Genomic DNA, 18,555 nt, shown 5'->3' with positions numbered 1-18,555 from the left:
AAAAGAAAGATCCTGGTTCAGTCCATTAATAAACATAGTGGATTCAACATCTAAAGGTAGACCAGAATATTCTTAAAAGACAATTTTGTGTTGATTATAATAGTCATGAGCAGGTTCATCAGGTTTCTGTGTGCAAGCCTGAATTTTGTTGCCACACGTCTACAGATAAAGAAGATGAGACACGGGGCGCCTGGATGGCTCAGTTGGTTAAACAACTGCCTTCAGCTCGGGTCATGATCCTGGAGTCCCGGGATTGAGTCCCACGTCAGGGCTCCCTGCCCAGCAGGGAGTCTGTTTCTCCCTCTGACCCTCCCCCCTCTAGTGTGCTCTCTCTCTCTCTCTCTCATTCTCTCTCAAATAAATAAGATCTTAAAAAAAAAAAAAAAAGATGAGACAGAAGTGAAAAAGAGGCCTCAGGCCATTTTGACTTATTTTAATTGTTTGCTTCAGTTAATTTATAATTTTATCTTTTTTTTTTAAAGATTTTATTTTATTTATTCATGAGAGACACAGAGAGAGAAGCAGAGGGAGAAGCAGGCTCCCAAGCAGCAGGGAGCCCAATATGGGGCTTGATCCCAGGACCGAGATCATGACCTGAGCTGAAGGCAGACGCTTAACCTACTGAGCCACCCAAGCACCCCAGAGATTTTTTTTTTTTTTAAAGACAAGGCCTTAAAACAGATCCTGAATAAGGGCTGGAGGGCTCAAACACAAAGCATGGAGCTTGAAATCCAGAAGAAAATTTACTGTCAAACCCCAGGTTTGGTGAGAAAGCAATGAGAACAGTCAGCTTTGTGGATACCAGCACCTGTTTGTTTACAAGCCTCAGAGTTGTTGGGTATCTTCTCTGGATCCCTATTTGGTCCAACGACTAACTTTAACTTAAAAAATAAAATTGCCACTTATTATACCAGCAAAAAAAAGGGGGGGGTGGTTATTTGGGAATAGTTGAGAATTGCAATCCAGGACAAGCAAGCTTCAGCAAAACCATAGGCAAGTCCAGAGAACAAAGGTGAGGAATGCTCTTTTATAGAGGAAAAGGGAAGTTGGGAAGGCTGTTAACCAAACGTCCATTGGAGTAAACTGAGAGTTATAAGTACAGTGGCTTCTCATTAACTGAGCTGTCATTGTCATTGGCTGGGCTGTTGCCAGGAGAGGAAGATAGCAAAGTAGTATTGGCTTGCGAGGTCCCTCTCTTCCTGTTGGGTCTGCAACGGACAACTGGTTGCCAAGGGTAAGAGCTCCCCCTGCTGTCCTCCCGACTCCATCCTAAATGAGGTTTCCTTTCTGTGAATTTTCACGCCTTATATGGTAATGTCTATACCTCTCTTTTTCTTGATCAAAAGCTTATCACTTTTATTATTTTCCTAAAGCACTTGGTTGCACTGATTTTTCTGTTTCATTTTTTTCTCATTTGCTTTTTTTTTTTTTTTTTACCATTGCCTTTTGCTTTTGTTTTGTTTTTTTGTAATCTCTACACCCAACATGGTGCTGGAACTCATGAGCTGGAGATCAAGAGTCTCATGCTCTTCTGACTGAGCCATCCAAGCACCCTGCCTTTTGCTTTTACTGGATTTCATTTCCTTCGCTACTTTTTAACATGGAAGCTGAGATCCTTATTGGAAACCCTTTTTTCCTAATATAGATGCTTAATACCAAAAGTGGTCTTGTAAGAAGTGCTTTAATTGTCTCCCATAGAACTTAGTATGTTATGTTTTCATTTTAATTTAAAATCTCTCTCACTTTCCTTTCAAATTCCTTCTTTTACACTTGGCTCATTTTAGAACTGTGTTATATCAAATATTTGAAATTTTCCTTATCTTTCTTGTAATTTACTTTTTTAAAATAAAATATTTTTAAAGATTTTATTTATTTGAGAGAGAGAACGAGCAGTGGGGAGGGGCAGAGGGAGAAAGAGAAAGAAGCAGACTCCCTACTGAGCGGGAAGCCTGATATGGGGCTTGATCCTAGGACCCAGAGATCATGGCCTGAGCTAAAGGCAGGAGCTTAACTGACTCAGCCACCCAGGCGCCCCTCTTGTAATTTATTTCTAATTTAATTAAGTATGCACTCAGAGTACATACTTTACAACTTGAATTATTTACGTTTGGGACATCTGGGTGGCTCAGTCGGTTAACTGTCTGCCTTCGGCTCGGGTCTTGATCCTGGGGTCCTGGAATCGAGTCCCACACCAGGTTCCTTGTTCAGCGGGGAGCCTGCTTCTCCCTCTGCCTATTGCTCCCCCTGCTTATGCTCTCTCTCTGACAAATAAATAAGATTTTTAAAAAGAAGAATTATTTACGTTTATTGAGACTTGCTTTATGGCTCAGAATATGGGCTATCTTTGGTTTCATGTTAACTTGAAATTAATGTATATTGTACTCTTTGATGGAGGGCTTCACAAATGTCAACTAGATTAATATGGTTGATAATGTCTAAGTTTTCTGTGTCCTTACTGATTTTTGGTGGGAGGGGGTTCTATCAAGCTTTATTTGAATATTATTGACATCCCTCAATATAAAAGTGGATTTGTTGGGTGCCTGGGTGGCTCAGTCAGTTGAGCATCTGACTCTTTATTTCGGCTCTAGTCATGATCTTGGAGTTGTGGGATGGAGCCCCACATTGGGCTTCCTGCTGGGTGCAGAGTGTGCTTGAAATTCTCTCCCTCTGCCCCCCCACATAAATAAATCTTTAAGAAAGTAAAAAAATAAAAGTGGATTTGCCTATGTCTCTGTGTAGTTATATTAGTTTTTGATTTGTGTATTTTGAAGTCTTTTTATTTTTTTTATTTTTTAAAGATTTTGTTTATTTATTTGACAGAGACACAGCGAGAGAGGGAACACAAGCGGGGGAGTGGGAGACGGAGAAGCAGGCTTCCTGCTGAGCAGGGAGCCCGATGTGGGGCTCGATCCCAGGACGCTGGGATCATGACCTGAGAGCCAAAGGCAGACGCTTAACGACTGAGCCACCCAGGTGCCACCTTGATGTCTTTTTATTAGGTGAGTAACAATTTCTTACTGTTATGTACAGTTCATAAGCAGACCCTCTTTTTCTATAGTCATATTCTTTGCTCTAAAATCTACTTTGATATTGTTAATATGGCATAATTTTGGGTGAGCACTCGCTTTTGCCTTTTGGGGGTACTGAAAATATATTTCTATAGATAGTCTTGATTGTTTTTTCTGTTGCATGGTTAATGTCTTTGGAAATGGTATGATCTTTCTGGGTCTTGATTCTAAACATTTTTAGATAGAATTATTGCAGCATTCATTTTAAGGCTAATTTCTCTCCTACCACTGAGACATAATCATTCTATATTCCTTACATGATGCTTCATGAGCTTCCCCGCTTAAACTGGTTGGAACAGCCACTATTCCATTCTCTATATTAGTCTTCAAATTGTGTCCTCTTAACCTTTTGAGTGTTTTTCCCCCCCAGCCTCTGGTGGTTTCCTACATACATATACAGATTAGTACTCAGCCAAATACTTGAGGATGACCCTGTGTATGTCTCTGAAACTTGAGGATGACCCTGTGTATGTCTCTGAAGTTTTCTCTCTCCTGCACTGTGCTCTGTGGATTCCAGACACCTTGGCAGACCCAGACTCCAAACTCTGTCCTTAACTCAGGGTGACTTTTGGGGTCTGCCTGAACTCACCATCTTGCATTAAGTTGTTTGCCTAATGTCCTGTCTAATGAGAATCAGTTTCATATACTTTGTTAAATTTTAAAAAGATTTTCAAGAAAACTTTTGAACCTCTCCAGAGCAGATAGCTTGAATAAATAAGTAAAATTGAAGCACCTCCAGACACAACAGGAAAAAAGAGAAACCACATATTACAAATATGAGCAAGGAGGGGTGCCTGGGTGGCTCAGTTGGTTAAGTGTCTGCCTTTGGCTGAGGTTCATGGTACCAGGGTCCTGGGATCAAAGCCCTGCATCAGCGGGGAGTCTGCTGCTCCCTCTGACCCTCCCGCCTCCCATGCTTTCTCTCAAATAAATAAATAAAAATCTTTAAATAAAAAAACAAATATGAGGAAGGAAAGGAGGTAGAACCCTAGATACCTTTGAAACATATAATGGATACTGTGTGATTATTTTAAACAATTCTTTCTCGATAAATAGAAATTTGGAGGACAGAAGTTCTTTGAAAGATACCAACTTACTGGACCCACTCAAGAAGAAATAGATAATCTGAAAAATACTTTGTCCATTAAAAATATTTAATTAGGGACGCCTGGGTGGCTCAGTCAGTTAAACGTCTGCCCTCGGCTCATCTCAGCAGGGAGCCTGCTTGTGCTCTCTCTCTCTCTGACAATAAATAAATAAAATATTTTAAAAATAAAATAAAAATATTTAATTAGTATCCAGGTTTCTAATAGTGCTAATCTGTGTATAAACGTAAGAAACCTTCTCACTAAAAACTTCAGGCCAAGATGGTTTTGCCAATGAATTATACCAAATATTTAATGAAGAAATAACTAAATTCAATCAAATTCTATCAAATTTTCTTCAAAAAAAAAAAAGTAATAACATGTGGAACACTTCCCAACTAATTCTTTTTTTTTTTTTTTTTTAAGATTTTATTTATTTATTTGACAGAGAAAGACACAGCGAGAGAGGGAACACAAACGGGGAGTTGGGAGAGGGAAAAGCAGGCTCCTCGCTGAGCAGGGAGCCCGATGCGGGACTCGATCCCGGGACCCCAGGATCATGACCTGAGCCGAAGGCAGTCGCTTAACCAACTGAGCCACCCAGGCACCCTAGGCTGTGTTCTTAAATGAGCTTGCTTTTCTGCCATGATGATCTCTAGTGTATATTGTGCTGTAGTGCTGTATTTGTAATAAAGTGGTTTTCTGTTTTGAGTTTCTGATGGTGTGCAGGACACTGCCCCCCACAATGATCCTAGCACTCTACACCACTTATCCAATGGAGTTAACTGCAAGAAGCAAAATTTAGAATGTGGAAATTCTTAAGAGGTTTGATGACCCTAGTTAACTTCAAAGTAGAAGACTAGCAGAGCCCTTTGTGATAGCTAATGTGGAACTTCTTTTCTGCATCCTGATTTTTTTGGAATGAGTAAGTTTTTAAAAGCTTTTGTGTTCCCTGACCACCTTATGTATTGGTTTAACCTTATTAAGGAGCAAGCCTTTGCAAAGGTGGCTCTTGGCCTTTAGTGTGCCATCTTCTTGGAAACCACCTCTGTCCTATTTGAGAGCCAAGCAGAGGAAGAAATGTTGCAGGATTTTTTAGCCATAAAAGAAAGAGGAGGCAGAGCCAAGGTGTAAACTACTGGCTGGTGCCGCCCATAGAGCCCAAGGACCATGATACAAGGAAAGCCAGAAGGCAGGGATGCTGATACCAAGTGTGCTGGACTGCAGGCCTACTTTTTAGAGCGTGGATATTCAATGGAATCTACAACATTCCATGGGCATTGGGTTGCAATGAGAGACCTCTGTCTTCTTGCTCTGGATGCCAAGACCTTTTGGTCTGTTGCCCTGGACCTCTCAGACTTTTGGGACTAATCATGTTTTCATTTGTGGCTGAATTGGTGATACATGTACAATAATAAAATCCTCTCCTGTCCTTTGGTGGAGGAAAAAAGACAAAGGCTCAGCAAATGTTGAGTTTGAGGAGACTAACCTTGATTTTCAGCTGTTGGCCCCAGGTGATGTAGTCACAGGAAGAGAGAGACTGCTACTCTACAAAGTTTAAATTGGTGACTGGAAACTTTAAGGTGCTCAATTTTGATGAACATGAGGGGAAAGTGATCTTGAGCCATACCAGTTATATTATTTGAATAAGGACAATTTAGCACAGGGAAAGAAGGGTGCAGAGGCCGGTCATTAGGGAACTGTGTCTAGAATACCTGTCAAGTTTGGCTTGCATGTAACTCTGGGGCCTTTTTGTGTGAACTCTGTCTTGTGGACAAGGGGAGCCCTTTGGGCCTGGCCTTAGTCTCTCCCTAGTCTCTCCCAGAGCTCCAGAGGTCAAGTTGACAGGCCTAAGCTCTACACCACCCATAAATCACAGGATGAGCACACACTATTGGATATGGATGACCCAAGGCCGCACGTAGTGTTAAACAAAGGGTATTTGTTTATCATGGCAGAAGTGCCCAAGGGCTCAGAGGTTAGGTCCCAGGATTTAAGGGCAAGTGGTAAATGTTTAGACCTTTCTTTGGAATGTGGAGAGAGATCAAGAGAACTTTTAACTGATTTGTTACATTTAAATTGATTTAATCCTTTATTTGCATAGTAATATTCTTAAAACTTTTGTCCCTTTCATATATCTCACTGCATTTTACTATTTGCTATGTTTGTGTAGCAGTAGTTGCTGAAAACAGACCATTTACTGACCGTTTCTTCTAAAGGCACATTTTGGTGGACAATTTTCATGCTCACAGCTGGAACTGGGGAAGATTTAAAAACATTTTTACACTTTTACATGCAGAACTATTACATGCAGAACTAACCTTAAAGTGTATGTGGCCATCAGACTGTGAACAGCACAAACAACTGTGAAAGTTATTGGTTTCCTTTTTAATTTTTATTGCACTAGCAAACTTTTCCAACACTTTTTGTCTTCATCAGCACTCAGAGCAACTGGAATTAGCAAATATTTATGCAAGGGCACAGGTGGCAAACTGAATTTGTTAGGGGAAATGCGTTAATTCAACCATGGTGACATACCATTACACACCTTTTTTTTTTTTTTAAGATTTTATTTATTTATTTGACAGAGAGACACAGCAAGAGAGGGAACACAAGCAGGGGGAGTGGGAGAGGGAGAAGCAGGCTTCCTGCAGAGCGGAGAACCCGACATGGGGCTCGATCCCAGGACCCTGGGATCATGACCTGAGCCGAAGGCAGACGCTTAACAACTAAGTCACCCACCCAGGCGCCCCACCACTACACACCTTTTAAAGCCACTAATGACAAAGACTGGAACAAAGGTGACCATGTTTCAAGTGGCGAGGATGACAGAAGAACCAGAGTAACCACCAGCCCTTTAGAGACTCAGGCATTGCACGGCTAGCTGTATCAAAACCCATTTTGAGAGGATTTGTATGTTCACAGTAAGCTGCAGAAAACCCATTTGTTAGGTGAATGGATGAACAAATAAGTGTATCATATTGGCAATTAAAAAAAATCGCACTACTCAATGCTGTCAGAGTATTAATTATGCACTTACATACCCTTAAGCCAACTTTTTAAGAGTAGTACCCACTTTAAGATTCCAATGATGTAAAATTTTAGAGAACACAAAATAGTATTGCCTGGGTGGCCAGAGTTAAAAGATGAAAATAATTATGGTTAAAATTTATTAGTGTACCAGCTGCTGCATTTTTGTTTTGTGCACACCCATTCTGAAGTGTGACCTTACAAAGTACATTTTAAGTATATTGCATGCCAAGCAGAAATGGTTTCACATAAAGATCTGCACCTCTCTTTGGAAAAAGTAGGAATTTGGCGACCCTAGGTTTCATAGTGGGAGCTCTGCTGTGTGTACTAGCTGGCAAGCAATTCCACTGGAACTCACCTGCACAGGTTCAAGGAAATGGGGAAGCCAAGTCTCTGTCGGTCATAAAAACCACATACCTACTGCCTTCGGAGGTCTGGACTTCTTAGTTCTGTTTTCAACTCTCCCTTCGCCCACCTTTCTTTAACTGGAGGGCAAGAGGAGCAGTTAAGCTCTAAAGGGCCTCAGAATTTCTGCAAGAACCTTTACTGTAAGCCACAGTCCCTCCAGTTTGCCGGTTTTTTTCGTCACTGCCTACTGCCCCCAGTGTTTTTGTACTGAATGTGGTTCCTACCGGACGCCTGGAGTCAGGGAGACCAGCCTTCCAAACCTCTCTCTTGGGACCTGGGGACCTTATGTGAACCTCCAAGGTGAAAAAGAGAAGCTGAATAAAAAAACACAGGATTCTTACAGCTGTCCTCTCAGGGAGACCTCTAGACCCACAGAAAACCCCAACATCTGGATTATAAGATTAGTCACATAAAAAGCACTGCCCTGTAGTCTATCCTAGGAGGCTTTGGGGCTGCAACGTAAATTAGGCCAAAACCAGAGTGACCGCTAGCCTGTGCCATGATACGATCTATCCCCACTGACGCATACAAAGTTGGGACACCGAGAAACTTGCAGTGACAAATGTGGCAAGGGCCCTGGACAGGTTAGAAAGAACATCGCTCCCTACAACCTGCGTATTCAGACATGTTGGGGGTGTTAGGCTTCTGTGGTATGTTCCTGTGTTCAACACCTGGCTCATTCCCTGCTATCTCCACCTCCACTGTAAGGCCTTTCTCCGGTGTGCACTTTCTGGTGTCGAATGAGGTTAGACCTGCGGCTGAAGGCTTTCCCACATTCAGTGCACTTGTAAGGTCTAGCTGGGCTGTGAAGTTTCTGGTGGTCAATCAGAGCAGACCTTTGGCTGAAGACTTTGTCGCAGTTGCTGCACTCATGAGGGCTTTCTGTGGTGTGAACTTTTCGGTGCTGAGTAAGTTGTGTGCTCTGGCTAAAGAATTCTCCACATTCACTGCACTCATAGGGTTTTTCTCCAGTATGAACTCTCTGGTGTTGAGTGAGGCCAAAGCTTTGGCTAAAAAGTTTCCCACATTCATTGCACTTATAAGGCCTTACTCCAGTGTGAACTCTCTGGTGCTTGATGAGGGTGGAGCTTTGGCTAAAGAGTTTCCCACATTCACTGCATTCATAAGGCTTTTCACCAGTGTGAATTCTCTGGTGTTTAATGAGGCTGGGGCTTTGGTTAAAGAATTTCCCACATTCACTGCATTCATAAGGCCTTGTTCCTGTGTGCACTCTCCGGTGTTTAATTAGGTTGGAGTTGGAGGTGAAGAATTTTCCACACTCACTACATTTATAAGGCCGTGCCCCAGTGTGAATTCTCTGATGTTCACTAAGGCTGGAGCTTTGGCTAAAGAATTTCCCACAGTGGCTGCACTCATAAGGCCTTTCTCCAGTGTGAATTCGCTGGTGCCGAACAAGCGTGGGTTTGTTACTGAAGGCTTTTCTGCACTCGCTGCATTCATAAGGCCTCTCTCCGGTATGGACTCTCCGGTGCTGAACAAGTATGTGTTTGTAGCTGAAGGTTTTCCCACACTCATTGCACTCATAAGGCCTTTCTCCAGTGTGGACTCTCTGATGCTGAGCAAGTCTGTATTTGCGACAGAAGGCTTTCCCGCATTCGCTGCACTTATAGTGCTTTTGTCCATTGCGAAAAGGCTCTGCACAGCTGGTGTCCTTAGGTGGTGGCCCCTGGCTGTGAATGAGCTGGTGCTGGAGAAGACCTGAGCTCTCAGGGAAGGGCTTCCTTGATGTGTGTGTTACACAGCTCTTTGCGTTCCTTCTGAGGGGTTTGTCTCCACTGTGCTCCTTCTGATGCTGGTGAACGTTCCCCTGTGTCCCACACAGTTTCTGGCCAGGGTTTGTTCCCAGGCACTCAGAAGGTGAATGCAAATCACCTTCTGAGTCCAGGCCACGTTCCTGGGTGTAGGCCTTCTTGGTAGAATTTATCTGTGACCGTCCTACAGAAACGTTCTGCTCAGAAGGTGCTGCCTCATCCTCTGTTCCACGCCCACAACCTGAAAGCAGAGAACAGTGACAAGCTTGGGTAGGAGGCCGCCTACCCTCCCCTGCCTTGACACCAGGGGATCAAGACAAAAGGAGCTGGGGTGGGGTAGTTTGAAGGCAAGGGCTGCATCACAGGACTCACCATGCAGAAGAAACATGGATGGGGTGTACCACAGGGAGGAGGGGCTGGGTCCACAACTCATATCTTCGGAAATGTGTTCTTGCCAGTGCCTTGGTTATACCAGTGTTCAAGTATTATTTTAAGGGTATGGGTACATACAGACTGTACAACACAGTAAGTGTAGGCCAATGTTGGAGAGCACAGCAGAAGGAGCAATGGTCAGTGGCGACCCCAATGAAGGGTAGAAGACAGGGGAGGGATATACTCCTAGGTCTCTTTTGAGAGGAAAAATGACAAGTGGGCAAAATGTCAAAAAAGGGGAGAAGCCTCTGACCTTGGCACCAAACAGTGTTTGAGCCCAGGACACGACATGTTCCTGATAGGATTCCCAGCTCTGTATCACATCCTCCCCCAGTTGGAGTCATGCCCACTTTGTCATGTGGTGTTCTCCCAGTTCCAGTTGGACAACATGGGATCTAGAAGATGCAAGCCTTTAAGGGAAAGACAGGACAGGTAAGTGGGCAGCACTGGTCCAGGGCAGCCAATCCCAAAACCACCTCAGGAAACAAAAATATCCTGGAAATTGTTACTGAAAGAGCTTCAGAACTGGGGGTTGGTTGGTGAGCTCTTTGTGAAAGCAGGTGTCGTATATATGCCCCAGCGTCAGCAGCCAGAAAGAAGAGGAAAGACAGATTAGCCCAGGACACTGGGGTTGGTGTGAGGGGGCCTTACCCAGCGACGCAACAAGTGCAAAGACCTCCAGCATCACATCACGGTACAGTTGTCTCTGAGCCTCGTTAAGAAGCCTCCATTCCTCCTGGGAGAAGTACACAGCCACTTCCTCAAAGGTCACAGAACCCTGGGATGAGGGGGACAGTTATGTCCATAAGCAGCCTCTCTCTGCAGGACCCCAAAACTACCCCGAACCCCAGCCCACATTCACTCCCTTCCCTGCTCCTTATCTGCCCTAGCTCTCCAGCTTAAGCAGTGGCACCCAGTTTCAACAAAGAGGCAGGTGGTCAGAGTGATGCCTTCTGATCTCTGGGCCTCAGATGCAGGACCCCCATCCTTTTCCTGTAAGACATATGTGAGTCCCCCAGGATCATGCCTCCTAGACATAACCATGTTGGGCCTAGCATTCTCTCAAACTCCTACTAATTGGACCATACCTCCATCATACATCTGATCCCCACCACCAGTTAGCCCATAAAACTGACTTCTGTCTGTGTGTGGCATCTAGGAAGTGCATGCCAAGTGCAGTAATAAATCCCAACCTCCAATGGCCTCCAGCCCTGCAAAGAAGGGGCTTCTGCACCTGACCTTGTTCCTGGCTTAGACCACATGCAGATCTAAATACCCTTGGTCACATTCTGCCTCTACATTGCACATTTTGTGTGTCTTGCCACTTCACCAGGTATAATCCAGGTCCCAGTAACACACTTTTTATGTAAGCTATCTTATGACTTCCTGACAGAACCACCACAAAAGCCTGGTTGGGTGAGTGCCTAGAAGGGTGATTAAGTACCAGTCTGACCATTATTGCTCTGGTCTCATGTTCACTCCTCTGAAAATCTGGCTACCTGTTGGACTTTCCCCTCCCCATACCTCCCTCTGCATTTCCGATTACTACTATTCTGTCTTGTCCATCTTCGTTGGAGAGCACAGCAGAAGGAGCAATGATCAGTGGCGACCCCTTGTCCCCCAATGGCAACGCCACTGTAACCTGAACATGCCTCCTCCTATATGAGATCCAGAGTTCTAGATCTCTATCTTGGGACACACAACAGATGCCACAGTGTGGACATCTTGAGAAATGCAGGACCAGCTGTCCATCTGTCACCTGTACTTGGGAATCTCTGAAACATTTGAGACTCAACATGGCCAAATCCTAATACCTTGATATTCTCACCAAAAACCATGGAGCCATCTGTGACCTGGTCAGCCCTACTTTAAAAACAAATTCAGGGGCACCTGGGTGAACTCAGCAGGTTAGGCATCTGCCTTGAGCTCAGGTCATGATCCAAGAATGCTGGCATCAGGCTCCCTGCTCACTGGGGAGTCTGCTTCTCCCTTTGACACTCCCCGCTCTTGTGCTCTCTCTTGCAAATAAATCTTTAAACAAATCCAGGGCACCTGGGTGGCTTAGTTGCTTAAGTGTCAGCCTTCAGCTTGGGTCATGATCTCAGGGTCCTGGCATCGGGCTCCCTGCTCAGCAGGGGAGTCTGCTTCTCCCCCTCCCTCTGCTTGTGTGTTCTCTTGCTCACTCTCTCTCAAATAAAGAAATCTTAAAAACCCAAAAGACAAATCCAGAAGCCAAACAGTCTTCTACCTCCACATCTACCACTTTAGCCCAGCTACCAATCCTGATCTAGCCTCGTTTAATGATCTCCTTGTCTCCCTCTTCCCCAGTCTGTAGTGTACTCTATCACCAAGGGCAGCTTCTCAAGACCCGAGCCAGATTCAGTTTTCCCCTCTTCTCCAGAACTGTTTGACTGCTACCATCACTCTCAGAACAGAACCCTGACTTGGCTCCCGGCCCTCTGTTCTCAACAGACATATGAGACCTAGAACACTCCCATCTCAGTCTCACCTCCAAGCCCAAGGCTTTGTACATACTGATACCTAAGACACCTTTCACACCTCACCCCGTTGCTTGCCAAAAGTGGGCACCTCTCTCCATACAACGTCTGACCCGGGCTTAGGGGCTTATCTAGAGTGTTGAGACACCAAGGGCAGGAAGAGTGGCAGCAAAAGAGTTCCAGGACACCTGACACTCACCGGTGCAGGGTCCATAAGTGCTTCTGCTGAAAGCAGAACCTGCAGGAAGAGCAGGGCCATGTTAGTTTAATTCCCATGAGGGATACAGACAAAGTGAAACACGTAATGTTATTTCACGTAAAGATGAAAGCTGAAGGGGATAAAGAAAGCATTTATACAAGGAAGTAGAAAGTGTGGAGTTATGCCAAAAGCATGTGTACATCCTCAGAAATGTCTGTCAGGGTTGTGTTGTGTTTGAGGAATATCCCTTAGGCGAATGAACAACAAGAATAAGAGATAAATTATGTTCAGGTTTATGTGTGGGTGTGCTTCTGAACCTTCCATTTTATTCCTTATTTTATTCTGATTCTTCCTGTGCCAAAAATACATTCTTCTCTTCCTATACCTTGTAGTTGGCCCTAATAGCTGGTTAGGTATGTGACTCCTTATACTTTTTTTTCAAGTTTGTCAATAAATGTTCAGAAAGATATTGCAAATATATTTTCTCCCATGGTAGAGAAGTAAACCAAACCCCTAGTCACTTGATTACACCTTCGAAATAAATCTCTGCTAAAGAGGTTGTCGCTGGGGCTCCAGTAAAGGTGCTTAGGGCAACTGCATTTCTGACTGTTTCAAGGAAAGGAAACAAGCTAGGACCTAACCTTTCTTCCATCCTCATTATATAAAATTCTTTCCTTTGAAGCATTACTTTCTATCCTTACAATGATTAAATTTCTGCCTATCTTAGCAAAATACCTTAACTGAGATATCCCATCATCATGTTCTCTTGGAGTAATACCAAAGACAGATGATAGAAGAGTATAACCACTTAAAAAACAAAAATCTTGTGGGTGTGAGTATAAAAGTTTATGGTAATGTTAAGTGTGTGTTTAAAAAGATAAAAGATTGATCAGAAAGTGAAAATGTTAGTTTAAGCACAATAATTTTAATAAATTTAAATCACAATTTAGGAAAACTGCATTAGACAAAAAGAATCTCAAAAACAACAAACAACAACAAACAACAACAACAAAAACCCAGCCAAAGAATATATCCATAAAGGGGGCGCCTGGGTGGCTCAGATGGTTAAGCGTCTGCCTTCGGCTCAGATCATGATTCCAGGGTCCTGGGATCAAGCCCCAAGTCGGGCTCCTGGCTTAGCGGGGAGCCTGCTTCTCCCTCTCCCTCTGCCTCCCCCGCTGCTCATGCTCACTCTCTCTCTGTATCTCTGTGTCTCAAATGAATAAATAAAATCTTTCAAAAAAAAAAAAAAAGAATATATCCATAAAGGGTAAGATCAATGAGAAAGGAAGAACAAATCTTGACAATATTCATAAGAGTACCCAAAACAATGCGGAGAAAAATACACACACCTCACACCTAGATTTCATAACAAACTGGAGCCACAAAACCCAAACCCAACACTACTAAAAGATTCAAAGCAACCAAAGCCAAAACCTTTACGTTATATGTGTTATTAAAGGATGCCAAGGGGCACCTGGGTGGCTCAGGTCATGATCTCAGGGTTGTGAGAACAAGCCCCACGTGAGGCTGCTTGGGATTCTTCCTCTCCTTCCTCCCCTTCCCCTGCTTCATGCTCTCTTACTAAAATAAATCATCTTTTAAAAAAAAGGATGCCAGGATTGGAGGAAATATTCAAATAGGAAAAGCCATTAAGGTCCTGGAAAGTAAGAGGGAACAAAGCAGAAACAATGTGTGTTTCACCATAAAAATAAATGCATGCTTGGTGTGACTGCAAAAGAGGTGATATAACATTATAAAGCTGTTCCGGTAAGAAAAGTATTGTCACAGAAATTAGGTTGAAAAAACTAGATCTCAAAGTGGGGCACCCATGGGTCTTGATGCTTCAGTGGTGGTATGGAGCATTAAAAGAGCTTATAAATTACCCTGTGTGGCAAAACAAATTTAGACCTCCACTTGTGTGATGCACACACAAAAAAGTAATTTCAGCTGGAGAGGCTTAGATGGGAAGACAAAAATTACATCTCTTATGAGTTAATAAATGAACAGATTTCTCAAACCAAAGCATCGTAGTAAAGAACCCCACTACATTATAATAAAAGGGCTCCTGATGGGCACCTGGGTGGCTCAGTCGTTAAGCATCTGTCTGCCGTCGGCTCAGGTCATGATCCCAGGGTCTTGGGATCGAGCCCCGCATCGGGCTCCTTGCTCTGCGGGAAGCCTGCTTCTCCCTCTCCCACTCCCCCTGCTTGTGTTCCCTCTCTCGCTGTGTCTCTGTCAAATAAAATAAATAAAATCTTAAAAAAAAAGGGCTCCTGTTGTCATAAAAACTGAAATGACAAGCCACACAGGTGAGCAAAAATTACACAAATTCTTGAACCCCCCATTATTGTTAAAAAAAAAAATCTAAGATTTGAATATCTAATAAATTGAAATCTTGGGTATGTAAACAAGAATTCCAGCAAGCACTTTTTACAAATGTAATGGTAATCATTAAAGCAAAACTCAGTAAGGCTGACCTCGCAAACCTGACACTGGCCCAGTGCTAGTAACACTATAGAAATTAGTAAATACTGGGGGCGCCTGGGTGGCTCAGTCGTTAAGCGTCTGCCTTCGGCTCAGGTCATGATCCCAGGGTCCTGGGATCGAGCCCCGCATCGGGCTCCCTGCCCCGCGGGAAGCCTCCCTCTCCCTCTGCCTGCCGCTCCCCCTGCTTGTGTTCCCTCTCTCGCTGTGTCTCTCTCTGTCAAAATAAATAAATAAAATCTTTAAAAAAGAAATTAGTAAGTACTGTAAGCTGCTGTGGGTATATAGATTTGGTAACATTCTGAAAACCAGTCTGGCATTATAAAGTAAATTTAAACCTTTCACTACTTGTAGAAATCTATCCTTAATACATCATATATGCTAGACAACTGTGTGCTTTATCCCAGAACATGTGGCTGTAGTAGCAATGTATAAATGCGGAAAACGATGGGCAACACCTAAAAAGACATTTTATTCATATACTGCACAGAAAACGGACAGATGTAAAAAGTTAGAGTCACAACATACTATTGTGATGTCAGTCCTTTCAAAGAGTGTTTCAAAACACATGGAAACCAATAAACATCAAGACAACAAAAGATGCTTACTTGAAACATCGGACAACAGCTTAACTCTGGAGACTGGGATAACTGTTGTGGAAAGACTTGCACAGCTGGCTCCTGGGGTCCAATTTATAGCCCATTCCTTCACTTGGCCAGTGCGAACATTAATTAGGAAGCAGCGATCAGGCCGGCAGGGGGAGCTCTCAACCCTACCACGCGCTTCCCTTCCCTCAACAGAACACAGGTGGAATCTACTAAGAGCGACTACTCCACGAGCCTACAACAGCCCAGCCAACGGGAAGCCACCACACTTACAACGCCCACTCTGCCCCAACGGGCAACACTCCGCTCTTCCCGAATTAAATCGAATTAAATCCAAACAAACCGGGCGCCTGGGTGGCTCAGTCGGTTGAGCGACTGCCTTCGGCTCAGGTCGTGATCCCGGAGTCCCGGGATCGAGTCCCGCGTCGGGCTCCCCGCTCGGCGGGGGGTCTGCTTCTCCCTCTGACCCTCCCGACCCTCCCCCCTCTCATGTGCTCTCTCTCTCTCAAATAAAATCTTTAAAAAAAGAAAAAAAAATCCGAACAAACCCATTTGTGGTGGCAAAATAGCCGTTTTACTTTTTAAGGTTAACAGTAACAAGTACAAGTACTGGTTACTTAACTGCACACGTACGTTCTGTGCAAGTCTCTTCAGACAGGTCTTACTTCAAAAGTCGGAACACCGTCCCAAGAACAAAAATACGACATTTTAAAGCAGAATTGGGTGAGGGCCCAGATGCAGAGAAACGCAGCACGTACCTGAACTGGTATCACCACGGCAGCTGCGGGGACGAGCGCGGCACCGCAGTCTTCAGCCCCGGCGGCAGCGATGTCGAATCTCGGAGCAGCCGGCGCAGCGGGTCTCTCCTCCCGCTACCTCAGGCAGGCCCAGCAAGCCAAAGCTTCCGACCGCGGGAGGGAACCAACTTCACAAGATGTCGCTGGAGGCCAACGCCGGAAGGCCCGCCCAGATGCCGTCCTTGGGACGGAAGTGCCTCTCCTGAGCCCTCATTCGCCCAGTACAGCGGACGCGCGGCGCACTGCCTTCCGGGTAATGTAGTTCTGAGGGAGCCAGAGGGTCCACGACGGTCTCCATTCCTGACCTCAGGAACTGCCCAGCCACACCAAGAAAGGCGCTGGGCGGGGATGGCTGCAGGCTTTGAGGAAGGGGCGGGGCTCCAGCTTCTGGGGTCACACCCAGATTTCCATGGAACGTAGTCTGTGCTGATCACAGAAAGGTACTGAGACCTACGTATGATTTCTGATGTTCCCCCAAACTACAAATGGTTACTCAGACACAAAGTGCATCCACGCACAGCTGGGACCTAAAATACTGTCTTACTGCTTTTCAGGTACATGTTAGACTGAAACTTCAGAATCAACTGGAGTTTTTCTATTAGAAACAAGGTAGAGGGGCTCAGTCCGTTAAGCATCTGACTCTGGCTCAGGTCATGACCTCAGGGTCCTGGGGTCTGCTTGCCTCCAGCTAGCTCACAGGGGAGTCTGCTTGACCCTCTCCCCCTCCTCCCACTTGTGCTCACTCTCAAATAAATCTTAAAAAACAAAACAAAAAGCTGATAATTATATCCAGCCCTTACTCCACGTATTACATTCTTTCTTAGATCCTAAGACCGATCTTAAAAGAGTGAGTGACTTAACCACATGGGGAAAGGGGGCTTATGAACACTGAGACGAAAAGGATGAGGAGAAACTGGACACCTCACACACAGTTAGCAGTAATGTAAAATGGTGCCAGCATTATGGAAAACAGTTCCTCAAAAAAAAAATGACCATATTACCATATGATCCAGCAGTTCTACTTTTGGGGGATATATGCAAAAATAATTGGAAAGCAAGGTGAAGAAATCTTTGAAAGTAAGGTGTTAAAGAAACATCTGTACAAGCATGCCCATAGTAGCATTATTCATAATACCCAAAAGAGGTAGAAGCAACTCCTGGTCCATGGACAGATGAATGGATAGAGAGAATGAATGGGTAAAGAAAATGTGCCATATACATACAATGAGATACTATTCAACCTTAAAGAGAAGGAAATTCAGACAGATTAACACACAAGATACAGCATGGATGAACCCTGACGAGGATACTATGCTATATGAAACAGTACAGTGGGTTTCAAGGGATTGAGGGAAGGGGAAAATGGCGAGTTGGGTAATGGATTTAAGTTTAACAAGATGAGTTATAGATATCCACTGCAGGTGAATGTACTTAACATTCCTGAACCGTACCCTTAAAAACAAGATGGCAAATTTCATGTGATGTGTATTTTACCACAACTTTTAAAACAAAACTATGTAAAACAAAACCATGTACGAGTTTTTTTCCAATGCTAATTTAGAACACACTTTTGGCTGACGTCTTTCCCCATCTGCTCTACTCACGAGTTCAAGTTCTTTCCCAGATGCTGAATGAGTTGGGAGTCTTGGCTAAAAGAATTTCCCACATTCCCTGCACGCACGCCTTGCTTAATGAGATTGGTTTGTACCTAAATACTTCCCCACTTTAGCTGCACTTGTAGAGTTTCCTCCAGCGTGCATTTTCTGGTGACCGACGAAGCAAGACTTTCTAACAAAGGCCTTGCTGTATGCTGAACTCATAAAACCTCGGCCTGGTGTATTCTTTGGTGTTAAGTCAAGATTTTTGTGTAATTCCCCGCATTTTCTGATGCTGAAGGAGGTGGGACTTTCTGATGAAGGCCTTCCCACATTCACGGCACAAACAAGGCCCTTCTCCAATGTGACTGCTCTGCTGTTTAAGGAGACTGGAGTTTTGTGTGAAAGACTTCCTGCATTCACTGCACTCTTTCTACGCTATGAACTTCCTGGTGGCTAGTAAGTGTGGAGTTGTACCTAAAGATTTTCCCACATTGGCTGCATTTAAAAACCCTTTCTTGGGGTGCCTGGGTGGCTCAGTCGTTAAGCGTCTGCCTTCGGCTCAGGTCATGATCCCAG

The 18,555-nt window shown here is 44.2% G+C and overlaps 1 protein-coding gene across 5 annotated transcripts; it reads right to left on the bottom strand.

Annotated features, from left to right (window-relative positions):
• Window positions 1-7,351: 7,351 nt before the first annotated feature.
• On the bottom strand, window positions 7,352-18,555 carry LOC117997829 (zinc finger protein OZF-like). Of its 5 annotated transcripts, XM_034986284.1 has the most exons (4): window positions 16,343-18,555; window positions 12,493-12,531; window positions 10,447-10,573; window positions 7,352-9,604 (listed from the first exon to the last, which is right to left on the bottom strand). In XM_034986284.1, the coding sequence occupies exons 2-4, from the start codon at window positions 12,505-12,507 to the stop codon at window positions 8,268-8,270; spliced, it is 1,479 nt and encodes a 492-aa protein (XP_034842175.1). In that variant the 5' UTR covers window positions 12,508-12,531; window positions 16,343-18,555; the 3' UTR covers window positions 7,352-8,267. The 5 variants fall into 5 exon arrangements, with proteins under 5 accessions (XP_034842175.1, XP_034842179.1, XP_034842174.1 ...); XM_034986288.1 differs by lacking the exon at window positions 12,493-12,531; XM_034986283.1 differs by lacking the exon at window positions 16,343-18,555 and having other exon boundaries at window positions 12,493-13,536.

Source organism: Mirounga leonina, unplaced genomic scaffold, assembly GCF_011800145.1.
Source record: "Mirounga leonina isolate KUSES-001 unplaced genomic scaffold, KU_Mleo_1.0 Mir_376, whole genome shotgun sequence".
NCBI lineage: Eukaryota > Metazoa > Chordata > Mammalia > Carnivora > Phocidae > Mirounga > Mirounga leonina.
The sequence above is the reverse complement of the archived record's forward strand: the minus strand, read 5'-3'. Positions and strand labels throughout refer to the sequence as shown.

Bases quoted from the DNA above. Each gene is read 5' to 3' on its own strand.
- LOC117997829 (XM_034986283.1), bottom strand. From the start codon at position 12,552: ATGGCCCTGCTCTTCCTGCAGGTTCTGCTTTCAGCAGAAGCACTTATG. The intron at 10,574-12,492 runs GTGAGTGTCAGG...CCCTCATCCCAG, and splicing joins CACTTATGGACCCTGCACCG to GGTTCTGTGACCTTTGAGGA. The intron at 9,605-10,446 runs GTAAGGCCCCCT...CTCTGCTTTCAG, and splicing joins TGCACTTGTTGCGTCGCTGG to GTTGTGGGCGTGGAACAGAG.